General features: G+C 56.9%; 1 protein-coding gene across 2 annotated transcripts; it reads left to right on the top strand.

The window, feature by feature from the left end:
- Window positions 1-335: 335 nt before the first annotated feature.
- On the top strand, window positions 336-12,801 carry LOC140122827 (uridine-cytidine kinase-like 1). Of its 2 annotated transcripts, none has more exons than XM_072144067.1 (8): window positions 336-1,561; window positions 10,798-10,896; window positions 10,978-11,071; window positions 11,152-11,214; window positions 11,420-11,542; window positions 11,793-11,900; window positions 12,003-12,159; window positions 12,254-12,798. In XM_072144067.1, the coding sequence occupies exons 2-8, from the start codon at window positions 10,880-10,882 to the stop codon at window positions 12,331-12,333; spliced, it is 642 nt and encodes a 213-aa protein (XP_072000168.1). In that variant the 5' UTR covers window positions 336-1,561; window positions 10,798-10,879; the 3' UTR covers window positions 12,334-12,798. The 2 variants fall into 2 exon arrangements, with proteins under 2 accessions (XP_072000168.1, XP_072000167.1); XM_072144066.1 differs by lacking the exon at window positions 336-1,561 and adding an exon at window positions 3,587-3,736 and having other exon boundaries at window positions 12,254-12,801.
- Window positions 12,802-14,286: the final 1,485 nt, after the last annotated feature.

The following is a 14,286-nucleotide window of genomic DNA, read 5'->3' on the forward strand; positions in this document are numbered from 1 at the left end:
CCCCTCATCACCCGAATCCTCTGCACCTCTCACCCTGTCCTCTCATCCCAATCACCTAAACACCGTTACCTCCCGGCAGTGCCAGCCTCCGCTCCTTTCCCGTCCAGACGGTGCCCGCCCCCTCCCAGTGGCCCCGCCCCCTGTCCTTTCCTGTCCAGAAGGTGCGCCCCCCCCCAACCCACTCCTTTTCCCTCCCAGTGGCCCCGCCCCCTGTCCTTTCCTGTCCAGAAGGTGCGCCCCCCCCCCCAACCCACTCCTTTTCCCTCCCAGCGCCCCCGCCCCCTCTCCTTTCCCATCCAGACAGTGCCTGGCCCCCACCCCATCTCCTGTCCTAACGAGAAGGTGCCCCAGTCCTTTGCCCTTCCAGCGGCCGGCCCCCTCTCCTTTCCCGTCCAGGTGGTGACGCCCCCTCCCCCCACACACTCTCTTTTGCTCTCCCAGCGGCCCTACCCCCTCTCCTGTCCCGCCCAGAAGGTGCCGCCCACTTCTTTGCCCTCCCAGTGGCCCCGCCCCCTCTCCTTTCCCATCCAGACAGTGCCCCCTCCCCACTTCTTTACACTCCCAGTGGCCCCGCCCCCTCTCCTTTCCCATCCAGACAGTGCCCCCTCCCCACTCCTTTGCCCTCCCAGTGGCCCCGCCCCCTCTCCTTTCCCATCCAGACAGTGCCCCCTCCCCACTCCTTTGCCCTCCCAGCGGCCCCACCCACTCTCCTGTCCCGTCCTGAAGGTGCCGCCCCGTTCCCACTCCTTTGCCCTCCCAGTGGCCCCGCCCCATCTCCTGTCCCGTCCTGAAGGTGCCGCCCCCTCCCCACTCCTTTGCCCTCCCAGTGGCCCCGCCCCATCTCCTGTCCCGTCCTGAAGGTGCCGCCCCCTCCCCACTCCTTTGCCCTCCCAGCGGCCCCGCCCACTCTCCTGTCCCCTCCTGAAGGTGCCGCCCCGTCCCCACTCCTTTGCCCTCCCAGTGGCCCCGCCCCATCTCCTGTCCCGTCCTGAAGGTGCCGCCCCCTCCCCACTCCTTTGCCCTCCCAGCGGCCCCGCCCACTCTCCTGTCCCGTCCTGAAGGTGTCGCCCCCTCCCCACTCCTTTGCCCTCCCAGCGGCCCCGCCCACTCTCCTGTCCCGTCCTGAAGGTGCCGCCCCCGCCCCATCTCCTGTCCCGTCCTGAAGGTGCCGCCCCCTCCCCACTCCTTTGCCCTCCCAGCGGCCCCGCCCACTCTCCTGTCCCGTCCTGAAGGTGCCGCCCCCTCCCCACTCCTTTGCCCTCCCAGTGTCCCCTCCCGCTCTCCTTTCGCCTTTAGACAGCGCTTCCGCTTGCTCCTTCCCGGTGTATCCAGCACCCACCCGCCCTCAGCCTTCCTCTCCGCAGCTTCTGCTAATGCGCAGCTACCTGGCCCCCTCCCTGGCTCCCTCGGAGCTCGGCTCGCCCTCTTCCCTGTCTTCTCACTTCCATTTGCCGTGTTTCATGTTGTTTTCCTTCTCTTTCTAACCGCACCCGTGTGGTCCCGCCTGCGTGACGTAATCCTGTGGCCTGTGATTGCTGTGTCAGCGGGAGATCACGGTGAGGTAGGAGTGTGGGAAGTGTATGACGGGTGGGATGTGGGTGGGCAGTCTAGGACCTACAGACTGTTATCCTCGAGTCTCTCCGGGTGTATTAACCTTCTACTACTATTATAGTGAACTGTTACATCCCTCCTTCTCTGGTGCAACATAATCCTACTTCTCCCTCTCTAGTGTATACTGATATCCTACTACTACCACCCATGTGCCCCTGAGGAGCACATAACACATTGATTACTGGTGTAATGTCCTCCTGTTACTCCTCAGGACACCTGTATTCCCGGTGTAATGTCCTCCTGTTACTCCTCAGGACCCTGAATTCCCGGTGTAATGTCCTCCTGTTACTCCTCAGGACACCTGTATTACTGGTGTAATGTCCTCCTGTTACTCCTCAGGACACCAGCATTCCCGGTGTAATGTCCTCCTGTTACTCCTCAGGACTCCCATATTCCCGGTGTAATGTCCTCCTGTTACTCCTCAGGACACCTGCATTCCCAGTGTACTGTCCTCCTGTTACTCCTCAGGACACCTGCATTCCCAGTGTACTGTCCTCCTGTTACTCCTCAGGACACCAGCATTCCCGGTGTAATGTCCTCCTGTTACTCCTCAGGACTCCCGTATTCCCGGTGTAATGTCCTCCTGTTACTCCTCAGGACCCTGTATTCCCGGTGTAATGTCCTCCTGTTACTCCTCAGGACCCTGTATTCCCGGTGTAATGTCCTCCTGTTACTCCTCAGGACACCTGTATTCCCGGTGTAATGTCCTCCTGTTACTCCTCAGGACCCTGTATTCCCGGTGTAATGTCCTCCTGTTACTCCTCAGGACACCTGTATTCCCGGTGTAATGTCCTCCTGTTACTCCTCAGGACCCTGTATTCCCGGTGTAATGTCCTCCTGTTACTCCTCAGGACCCTGTATTCCCGGTGTAATGTCCTCCTGTTACTCCTCAGGACACCTGTATTACTGGTGTAATGTCCTCCTGTTACTCCTCAGGACACCTGCATTCCCGGTGTAATGTCCTCCTGTTACTCCTCAGGACCCTGTATTCCCGGTGTAATGTCCTCCTGTTACTCCTCAGGACTCCCGTATTCCCGGTGTAATGTCCTCCTGTTACTCCTCAGGACCCTGTATTCCCGGTGTAATGTCCTCCTGTTACTCCTCAGGACCCTGTATTCCCGGTGTAATGTCCTCCTGTTACTCCTCAGGACACCTGTATTCCCGGTGTAATGTCCTCCTGTTACTCCTCAGGACCCTGTATTCCCGGTGTAATGTCCTCCTGTTACTCCTCAGGACTCCCGTATTCCCGGTGTAATGTCCTCCTGTTACTCCTCAGGACCCTGTATTCCCGGTGTAATGTCCTCCTGTTACTCCTCAGGACCCTGTATTCCCGGTGTAATGTCCTCCTGTTACTCCTCAGGACCTTGTATTCCCGGTGTAATGTCCTCCTGTTACTCCTCAGGACACCTGTATTCCCGGTGTAATGTCCTCCTGTTACTCCTCAGGACACCTGTATTCCCGGTGTAATGTCCTCCTGTTACTCCTCAGGACCCTGTATTCCCGGTGTAATGTCCTCCTGTTACTCCTCAGGACTCCCGTATTCCCGGTGTAATGTCCTCCTGTTACTCCTCAGGACCCTGTATTCCCGGTGTAATGTCCTCCTGTTACTCCTCAGGACCCTGTATTCCCGGTGTAATGTCCTCCTGTTACTCCTCAGGACCTTGTATTCCCGGTGTAATGTCCTCCTGTTACTCCTCAGGACACCTGTATTCCCGGTGTAATGTCCTCCTGTTACTCCTCAGGACACCTGTATTCCCGGTGTAATGTCCTCCTGTTACTCCTCAGGACACCTGTATTCCCGGTGTAATGTCCTCCTGTTACTCCTCAGGACCCTGTATTCCCGGTGTTATGTCCTCCTGTCACTCCTCAGGACCCTGTATTCCCGGTGTAATGTCCTCCTGTTACTCCTCAGGACACCTGTATTCCCGGTGTAATGTCCTCCTGTTACTCCTCAGGACCCTGTATTCCTGGTGTAATGTCCTCCTGTAACTCCTCAGGACCCTGTATTCCCGGTGTAATGTCCTCCTGTTACTCCTGTGTGTCTGTGCTGAGATCCTCTCTCGGCTTCATTCTTGTCTTTTCCTTTCATGGTCGGTTCGGTGCAGAGGATGCAGCGATGGGACATGTGAGCCGCCTGTTTTCTGCATGTGTGACCTCCACTGACGTGTGGTGCATGCTAAGGACACGGCCAGCCATGGTGGGACAGGTCATTGCCTGGAGGGTTCCTCTGGTGGCACTGCTCATGGCCTGGAGGGTTCCTCTGGTGGCACTGCTCATGGCCTGGAGGGTTCCTCTGGTGGCACTGCTCATGGCCTGGAGGGTTCCTCTGGTGGCACTGCTCATGGCCTGGAGGGTTCCTCTGGTGGCACTGCTCATGGCCTGGAGGGTTCCTCTGGTGGCACTGCTCATGGCCTGGAGGGTTCCTCTGGTGGCACTGCTCATGGCCTGGAGGGTTCCTCTGGTGGCACTGCTCATGGCCTGGAGGGTTCCTCTGGTGGCACTGCTCATGGCCTGGAGGGTTCCTCTGGTGGCACTGCTCATGGCCTGGAGGGTTCCTCTGGTGGCACTGCTCATGGTCTGGAGGGATCCTCTGGTGGCACTGCCCATGGCCTGGAGGGTTCCTCTGGTGGCACTGCTCGTGGTCTGGAGGGTTCCTCTGGTGGCACTGCTCGTGGCCTGGAGGGTTCCTCTGGTGGCACTGCTCGTGGCCTGGAGGGTTCCTCTGGTGGCACTGCTCGTGGCCTGGAGGGTTCCTCTGGTGGCACTGCTCGTGGCCTGGAGGGTTCCTCTGGTGGCACTGCTCGTGGCCTGGAGGGTTCCTCTGGTGGCACTGCTCGTGGCCTGGAGGGTTCCTCTGGTGGCACTGCTCGTGGCCTGGAGGGTTCCTCTGGTGGCACTGCTCGTGGCCTGGAGGGTTCCTCTGGTGGCACTGCCCGTGGCCTGGAGGGTTCCTCTGGTGGCACTGCCCGTGGCCTGGAGGGTTCCTCTGGTGGCACTGCCCATGGCCTGGAGGGTTCCTCTGGTGGCACTGCTCATGGTCTGGAGGGTTCCTCTGGTGGCACTGCTCATGGCCTGGAGGGTTCCCCTGGTGTCGGGGGGATTGTGGTGGACGTTGGTTTGGGTCGTTGGTGCTGATGTTGAGCTGCCCCGTGGCTTCGGTTAGTACAGATGTTGGGCTTGTTTAGGAGTGAGGAGATGTTAGACTTGTATCTTCTGGTCATGGGGTTGGGGTGATCATAGGGATAAGATTATATCCAGCACATTACGAGTGGTGGGCAGTCTTAGGGGGGCCTTGGGTTTTATTAATGTTGCCTGAATCGGGGGTCAGTATACAAGAAGTCGATGGAATGAGCCGGTCATTGGACGGTGGAGATGAGATGTGTCTTCTATAAGGTCATGTTGGTGGCATGTGCTCTCCTCGGTGTAGGTTGGTGGGTGTGATCAGAGTGGGTTTGCTCTGCTGTGACCATCGATGAATAATTTGATCTGGATAGTTCTCACCTTGGAATGACCGGATGGGTTGGTTGGGCTGTTCCTTGGCTTGGAGCGAGTCAGGAGGTCCAGGTCTCCCGGGGTGATCGGATCTGCTCATCTCTTGTCAGGAGGTCCAGGTCTCCGGGGTGATCGGATCTGCTCATCTCTAGTCAGGAGGTCCAGGTCTCCCGGGGTGATCGGATCTGCTCATCTCTAGTCAGGAGGTCCAGGTCTCCCGGGGTGATCGGTTGTGCTCATCTCTAGTCAGGAGGTCCAGGTCTCCCGGGGTGATCGGATGTGCTCATCTCTAGTCAGGAGGTCCAGGTCTCTGGGGTGATCGGATCTGCTCATCTCTAGTCAGGAGGTCCAGGTCTCCCGGGGTGATCGGTTGTGCTCATCTCTAGTCAGGAGGTCCAGGTCTCCGGGGTGATCGGATCTGCTCATCTCTAGTCAGGAGGTCCAGGTCTCCGGGGTGATCGGATCTGCTCATCTCTAGTCAGGAGGTCCAGGTCTCCGAGGTGATCGGATCTGCTCATCTCTAGTCAGGAGGTCCAGGTCTCCGGGGTGATCGGATGTGCTCATCTCTAGTCAGGAGGTCCAGGTCTCCCGGGGTGATCGGATCTGCTCATCTCTAGTCAGGAGGTCCAGGTCTCCGGGGTGATCGGATCTGCTCATCTCTAGTCAGGAGGTCCAGGTCTCCGGGGTGATCGGATCTGCTCATCTCTAGTCAGGAGGTCCAGGTCTCCGGGGTGATCGGATCTGCTCATCTCTAGTCAGGAGGTCCAGGTCTCCGGGGTGATCGGATCTGCTCATCTCTAGTCAGGAGGTCCAGGTCTCCCGGGGTGATCGGATGTGCTCATCTCTAGTCAGGAGGTCCAGGTCTCCCGGGGTGATCGGATGTGCTCATCTCTAGTCAGGAGGTCCAGGTCTCCGGGGTGATCGGATGTGCTCGTCTCTAGTCAGGAGGTCCAGGTCTCCCGGGGTGATCGGATGTGCTCATCTCTAGTCAGGAGGTCCAGGTCTCCGGGGTGATCGGATGTGCTCATCTCTAGTCAGGAGGTCCAGGTCTCCCGGGGTGATCGGATCTGCTCATCTCTAGTCAGGAGGTCCAGGTCTCCCGGGGTGATCGGATGTGCTCATCTCTAGTCAGGAGGTCCAGGTCTCCCGGGGTGATCGGATCTGCTCATCTCTAGTCAGGAGGTCCAGGTCTCCCGGGGTGATCGGATCTGCTCATCTCTAGTCAGGAGGTCCAGGTCTCCCGGGGTGATCGGATGTGCTCATCTCTAGTCAGGAGGTCCAGGTCTCCCGGGGTGATCGGATGTGCTCATCTCTAGTCAGGAGGTCCAGGTCTCCGGGGTGATCGGATGTGCTCATCTCTAGTCAGGAGGTCCAGGTCTCCGGGGTGATCGGATCTGCTCATCTCTAGTCAGGAGGTCCAGGTCTCCCGGGGTGATCGGATGTGCTCATCTCTAGTCAGGAGGTCCAGGTCTCCGGGGTGATCGGATGTGCTCATCTCTAGTCAGGAGGTCCAGGTCTCCCGGGGTGATCGGATCTGCTCATCTCTAGTCAGGAGGTCCAGGTCTCCCGGGGTGATCGGATGTGCTCATCTCTAGTCAGGAGGTCCAGGTCTCCCGGGGTGATCGGATCTGCTCATCTCTAGTCAGGAGGTCCAGGTCTCCCGGGGTGATCGGATCTGCTCATCTCTAGTCAGGAGGTCCAGGTCTCCCGGGGTGATCGGATGTGCTCATCTCTAGTCAGGAGGTCCAGGTCTCCGGGGTGATCGGATGTGCTCATCTCTAGTCAGGAGGTCCAGGTCTCCCGGGGTGATCGGATCTGCTCATCTCTAGTCAGGAGGTCCAGGTCTCCGGGGTGATCGGATCTGCTCATCTCTAGTCAGGAGGTCCATGTCTCCGGGGTGATCGGATGTGCTCATCTCTAGTCAGGAGGTCCAGTTCTCCGGGGTGATCGGATGTGCTCATCTCTAGTCAGGAGGTCCAGGTCTCCCGGGGTGATCGGATGTGCTCATCTCTAGTCAGGAGGTCCAGGTCTCCGGGGTGATCGGATCTGCTCATCTCTAGTCAGGAGGTCCAGGTCTCCCGGGGTGATCGGATGTGCTCATCTCTAGTCAGGAGGTCCAGGTCTCCGGGGTGATCGGATCTGCTCATCTCTAGTCAGGAGGTCCAGGTCTCCGGGGTGATCGGATGTGCTCATCTCTAGTCAGGAGGTCCAGGTCTCCGGGGTCATCGGATCTGCTCATCTCTAGTCAGGAGGTCCAGGTCTCCGGGGTGATCGGATGTGCTCATCTCTAGTCAGGAGGTCCAGTTCTCCGGGGTGATCGGATCTGCTCATCTCTAGTCAGGAGGTCCAGGCCTCCCGGGGTGATCGGATCTGCTCATCTCTAGTCAGGAGGTGTTGGTTTGTAGGGCTTTTTATTGGGTTGTATCTGGTAGGAGGTTGTCTTGTGGAGACCGGTGCTGGAGGTTTGGATGTGTCCAGCTGTTGTAGTCCTGGTCATTGTCTTGGAGTGGACATTGAGGTTGGATCCAGGTGGAAATGCTTGGGGTTTGGATGAGTCTTGTGTTGAAGTTACGTTCTTCCAGCTGGTCACTACTGATTTTCAGGTGGTTCTGGTCTTGTAGGGACTACTGATTTTCCGGTGGTTCTGGTCTTGTAGGGACTACTGATTTTCCGGTGGTTCTGGTCTTGTAGGGACTACTGATTTTCAGGTGGTTCTGGTCTTGTAGGGACTACTGATTTTCCGGTGGTTCTGGTCTTGTAGGGACTACTGATTTTCAGGTGGTTCTGGTCTTGTAGGGACTACTGATTTTCAGGTGGTTCTGGTCTTGTAGGGACTACTGATTTTCAGGTGGTTCTGGTCTTGTAGGGACTACTGATTTTCAGGTGGTTCTGGTCTTGTAGGGACTACTGATTTTCAGGTGGTTCTGGTTTTGTAGGGACTACTGATTTTCAGGTGGATCTGGTCTTGTAGGGACTACTGATTTTCAGGTGGTTCTGGTCTTGTAGGGACTACTGATTTTCCGGTGGTTCTGGTCTTGTAGGGACTACTGATTTTCCGGTGGTTCTGGTCTTGTAGGGACTACTGATTGGTCTCTTGGAGTGACTCCTGCGTCTTCTTACTTTTTGGAGGGGGGTTTATAGCTTTGAGGGTTTCCTGGCACAGATCCTGATGTGATAATGGCTACGAGGGTGCAGTATTCCTGGTTGTGCAATGATATTGTAGTGATGGGGGGTGTTAGTAAGTGAAGACGCGATGCTCTGCAGATCAGCCCGAGCCCTTGAGTCCTTGTTGAGGGAGCTGGGTGAGAAGACGTGGGGTCACACAAGGTGTAGTGCAGGCGCTGGAGACACATTGTAGCAATGTCTTGTAGTGCGGGCGCTGGAGACACATTGTAGCAATGTCTTGTAGTGCGGGCGGTGGAGACACATTGTAGCAATGTCTTGTAGTGCGGGCGGTGGAGACACATTGTAGCAATGTCTTGTAGTGCAGGCGGTGGAGACACATTGTAGCAATGTCTTGTAGTGCAGGCGGTGGAGACACATTGTAGCAATATCTTGTAGTGCAGGCGGTGGAGACACATTGTAGCAATGTCTTGTAGTGCAGGCGCTGGAGACACATTGTAGCAATGTCTTGTAGTGCAGGCGCTGGAGACACATTGTAGCAATGTCTTGTAGTGCAGGCGGTGGAGACACATTGTAGCAATGTCTTGTAGTGCAGGCGGTGGAGACACATTGTAGCAATGTCTTGTAGTGCAGGCGGTGGAGACACATTGTAGCAATGTCTTGTAGTGCAGGCGGTGGAGACACATTGTAGCAATATCTTGTAGTGCAGGCGGTGGAGACACATTGTAGCAATATCTTGTAGTGCGGGCGCTGGAGACACATTGTAGCAATGTCTTGTAGTGCGGGCGCTGGAGACACATTGTAGCAATGTCTTGTAGTGCGGGCGCTGGAGACACATTGTAGCAATGTCTTGTAGTGCGGGCGGTGGAGACACATTGTAGCAATGTCTTGTAGTGCAGGCAGTGGAGACACATTGTAGCAATGTCTTGTAGTGCGGGCGGTGGAGACACATTGTAGCAATGTCTTGTAGTGCGGGCGGTGGAGACACATTGTAGCAATGTCTTGTAGTGCGGGCGGTGGAGACACATTGTAGCAGTGTCTTGTAGTGCGGGCGGTGGAGACACATTGTAGCAATGTCTTGTAGTGCAGGCGCTGGAGACACATTGTAGCAATGTCTTGTAGTGCGGGCGGTGGAGACACATTGTAGCAATGTCTTGTAGTGCGGGCGCTGGAGACACATTGTAGCAATGTCTTGTAGTGCGGGCGCTGGAGACACATTGTAGCAATGTCTTGTAGTGCGGGCGCTGGAGACACATTGTAGCAATGTCTTGTAGTGCGGGCGCTGGAGACACATTGTAGCAATGTCTTGTAGTGCGGGCGGTGGAGACACATTGTAGCAATGTCTTGTAGTGCAGGCGGTGGAGACACATTGTAGCAATGTCTTGTAGTGCAGGCGGTGGAGACACATTGTAGCAATGTCTTGTAGTGCGGGCGCTGGAGACACATTGTAGCAATGTCTTGTAGTGCGGGCGCTGGAGACACATTGTAGCAATGTCTTGTAGTGCGGGCGCTGGAGACACATTGTAGCAATGTCTTGTAGTGCGGGCGCTGGAGACACATTGTAGCAATGTCTTGTAGTGCGGGCGCTGGAGACACATTGTAGCAATGTCTTGTAGTGCGGGCGGTGGAGACACATTGTAGCAATGTCTTGTAGTGCAGGCGGTGGAGACACATTGTAGCAATGTCTTGTAGTGCAGGCGGTGGAGACACATTGTAGCAATGTCTTGTAGTGCAGGCGGTGGAGACACATTGTAGCAATGTCTTGTAGTGCAGGCGGTGGAGACACATTGTAGCAATGTCTTGTAGTGCAGGCGCTGGAGACACATTGTAGCAATGTCTTGTAGTGCAGGCGCTGGAGACACATTGTAGCAGTGTCTTGTAGTGCGGGCGCTGGAGACACATTGTAGCAATGTCTTGTAGTGCAGGCGGTGGAGACACATTGTAGCAGTGTCTTGTAGTGCGGGCGGTGGAGACACATTGTAGCAATGTCTTGTAGTGCGGGCGGTGGAGACACATTGTAGCAATGTCTTGTAGTGCGGGCGCTGGAGACACATTGTAGCAATGTCTTGTAGTGCGGGCGGTGGAGACACATTGTAGCAATGTCTTGTAGTGCGGGCGGTGGAGACACATTGTAGCAATGTCTTGTAGTGCGGGCGGTGGAGACACATTGTAGCAATGTCTTGTAGTGCGGGCGGTGGAGACACATTGTAGCAATGTCTTGTAGTGCGGGCGGTGGAGACACATTGTAGCAATGTCTTGTAGTGCAGGCGCTGGAGACACATTGTAGCAATGTCTTGTAGTGCAGGCGGTGGAGACACATTGTAGCAATGTCTTGTAGTGCGGGCGGTGGAGACACATTGTAGCAATGTCTTGTAGTGCGGGCGGTGGAGACACATTGTAGCAATGTCTTGTAGTGCGGGCGGTGGAGACACATTGTAGCAATGTCTTGTAGTGCGGGCGGTGGAGACACATTGTTGCAGTGTCTTGTAGTGCATGTGTTTGGTTGCTGTGGTGATGTCTCGAGGGGTGTACTCTTATTTGTATGCACTGACCCCCTTACACTCTCATTAGGGCAGCATTGGCTTCGGCTCATCAAGGACAACCTCTTCCTGATACCCTGAGCGTTCTGCAGAGTACTCCACAAGTGCGGGGGATGCACACCATTATCAGGTGGGATCTGTACACCAACTGCCACGGTAGCCCACCCCACCGGGCTCACCCCCATCAATAATACAATACCTGCCATTCCAGGAACAAGGACACCAACCGGGATGAGTTCATCTTCTACTCCAAGCGGCTGATGCGTCTCCTGATCGAGCACGCGCTCTCCTTCCTCCCACTCAATGTAGGTGCCACGTGCATGTGAGCGCTCCTGCTTTCCTGAGGTTTCTGCAGGTTTTATATTATTGATGTTTCCCTCTTCAGCCTGTGACAGTGGAGACTCCACAGGGGACATTGTATCAGGGGAAGAGGTTCCATCGGCAGCGGGTAAGTATTGAGGGGCATGTACTGACCCAGACGGGAGAAGTCTGATGACACCTGCCGCCATGGGACGGGCCAGATATGTGAGTGCATACTTCATGAAAAGTGCCTGCTGGGTCTGGTAGGTCACAGGCTCGCCCTGTCCTGGTCTCTCTGTCCGGGATTTGGGTTTACTGTTCTAAGAAGTTACAGAACTGTCCTCATATTGTAGATCACAGGGGTGTCTATCCTGCGGGCTGGGGAGACCATGGAGCAGGCCCTCACCGCGGTGTGTAAGGACATCCGACTAGGCAAGATCCTGATCCAGACCAACCACAATACAGGAGAACCAGAGGTGAGCGTTACATGTTACACGTATAGACCGTATACTGCAGGAGGGCCACAAGCCGTGTGTGAGATGTATGTGATGTATGTAGTGGATGGAGAGGGCTGGCAGCCAGAGGTGAGCGTTACATGTTACACGTATGTCACACCGTATACTGCAGGAGGGCCACAAGCCGTGTGTGAGATGTATGTGATGTATGTAGTGGATGGAGAGGGCTGGCAGCCAGAGGGTCCTGCTCATATCATAGTTTTCTCTACAGCTCCATTACCTGCGGCTGCCTAAGGAGATCAGTGAGGATTATGTCATCCTCATGGACAGTACCGTGTCCACCGGGGCTGCTGCCATGATGGCCATCCGTGTCCTCCTGGTAGGTGACCTCCGTTCTAATCATCCTGGATATTTGTGGGGGTCTCCTCAGGTCACTTTGTTTGGAGTGGCGGTGGTCACATGTCCGTTCATGCTCTTCTAGGATCATGATGTTCAAGAGGACAAGATCTTTTTGATTTCCTTGCTAATGGCAGAGATGGGTGTACACTCCGTGGCATACGCCTTCCCCCGCGTCCGCATCATCACCACGGCCGTGGATAAACGCGTCAACCAGGAATTTCATATAATTCCAGGCATTGGTAAGGAGGAGGCCGATCTGGTGGGATGTATCTCATATTATGTTATCGTCCTGTCTATGTTCTATAGGCAATTAACCCTCTGTTTCCTCTGTAGGTAATTTTGGTGACCGTTTCTTTGGCACTGATGCACCTTCTGAATGGTACGAGAGTGATGAATGCAACATGGACTTCTGAGTGTAGTTGTGTGCCCAGACCCACGCCATCTGTGGGTGAAACCTCCACTTATTTATTAGTCACTTGATCCTTGGTTTTCCTGGACATTCTTGAAGCTGGAGCTGATTGTAAAACTCCTCACCTCCTGTACCGTAAAGCAAGCAGCAATAGATGACTCCAATCCCTCCAGAGAACGAGGCTCCTATAGATCATCTGCAGCACACCATGACAAGTCTTTGGACTCCATTGTCTCTGGCAATTTCCCCATCCTAAGGTGTGGCCCCTACCATTACATGTATGTCACACTGGATGCTTTCTGAGATGTAAGGAAAATATTGGTGGAATATTAACATTGCCACTTAGTTTTGATAATTGCCCTCCTTGAACATAATTAAGATCCATTGGCGAGGAGCTAAAGATGGCAAGGTGACCGCAGGGCTCCCTCCCACTGGCGAGCCTCCCCGTTGTACCGCAGGGCTCCTTCCCACTGGCGAGCAACCCTGTTGTACCGCAGGGCTCCCTCCCACTGGCGAGCCTCCCCGTTGTACCGCAGGGCTCCTTCCCACTGGCGAGCCACCCCGTTGTACCGCAGGGCTCCCTCCCACTGGCAAGCCACCCCGTTGTACCGCAGGGCTCCCTCCCACTGGCAAGCCACCCCCTTTTACCGCAGGGCTCCCTCCCACTGGCAAGCCACCTTGTTGTACCGCAGGCTCCTTCTCATTGGCGAGCCTCCCCCTTGTACCGCAGGGCTCCTTCCCACTGGCGAGCCACCCCGTTGTACCTCAGGGCTCCCTCCCACTGGCGAGCCACCCCCTTTTACCGCAGGGCTCCCTCCCACTGGCGAGCCACCCCCTTTTACCGCAGGGCTCCCTCCCACTGGCGAGCCACCCCCTTTTACCGCAGGGCTCCCTCCCACTGGCAAGCAACCCTGTTGTACCGCAGGGCTCCCTACCACTGGCGAGCCACACCCTTGTACCGCAGGGCTCCCTCCCACTGGCGAGCAACCCTGTTGTACCGCAGGGCTCCCTCCCACTGGCGAGCCTCCCCGTTGTACCGCAGGGCTCCTTCCCACTGGCGAGCCACCCCGTTGTACCGCAGGGCTCCCTCCCACTGGCGAGCCACCCCGTTGTACCGCAGGGCTCCCTCCCACTGGCGAGCCACCCCGTTGTACCGCAAGGCTCCCTCCCACTGGCGAGCCACCCCCTTGTACCGCAGGGCTCCCTCCCACTGGCGAGCCACCCCCTTGTACCGCAGGGCTCCCTCCCACTGGCGAGCCTCCCCGTTGTACCGCAGGGCTCCCTCCCACTGGCGAGCCTCCCCGTTGTACCGCAGGGCTCCCTCCTACTGGCGAGCCTCCCCGTTGTACCGCAGGGCTCCCTCCCACTGGCGAGCCTCCCCGTTGTACCGCAGGGCTTCCGCCCACTGGCGAGCCTCCCCGTTGTACCGCAGGGCTCCCTCCCACTGGCGAGCCTCCCCGTTGTACCGCAGGGCTTCCGCCCACTGGCGAGCCTCCTTGTTGTACCGCAGGGCTCCCTCCCACTGGCGAGCCACCCCGTTGTACCGCAGGGCTCCCTCCCACTGGCGAGCCACCCCGTTGTACCGCAGGGCTCCCTCCCACTGGCGAGCCACCCCGTTGTACCGCAGGGCTCCCTCCCACTGGCGAGCCACCCCGTTGTACCGCAGGGCTCCCTCCCACTGGCGAGCCACCCCGTTGTACCGCAGGGCTCCCTCCCACTGGCGAGCCACCCCCTTGTACCGCAGGGCTCCCTCCCACTGGCGAGCCACCCCCTTGTACCGCAGGGCTCCCTCCCACTGGCGAGCCTCCCCGTTGTACCGCAGGGCTCCCTCCCACTGGCGAGCCTCCCCGTTGTACCGCAGGGCTCCCTCCTACTGGCGAGCCTCCCCGTTGTACCGCAGGGCTCCCTCCCACTGGCGAGCCACCCCGTTGTACCGCAGGGCTCCCTCCCACTGGCG

Source organism: Engystomops pustulosus, chromosome 3, assembly GCF_040894005.1.
Source record: "Engystomops pustulosus chromosome 3, aEngPut4.maternal, whole genome shotgun sequence".
Lineage (NCBI taxonomy): Eukaryota > Metazoa > Chordata > Amphibia > Anura > Leptodactylidae > Engystomops > Engystomops pustulosus.

Bases quoted from the DNA above. Each gene is read 5' to 3' on its own strand.
- LOC140122827 (XM_072144066.1), top strand. From the start codon at position 3,699: ATGGTCGGTTCGGTGCAGAGGATGCAGCGATGGGACAT. The intron at 3,737-10,797 runs GTGAGCCGCCTG...CACTCTCATTAG, and splicing joins AGGATGCAGCGATGGGACAT to GGCAGCATTGGCTTCGGCTC. The intron at 11,543-11,792 runs GTGAGCGTTACA...TTTTCTCTACAG, and splicing joins ACAATACAGGAGAACCAGAG to CTCCATTACCTGCGGCTGCC.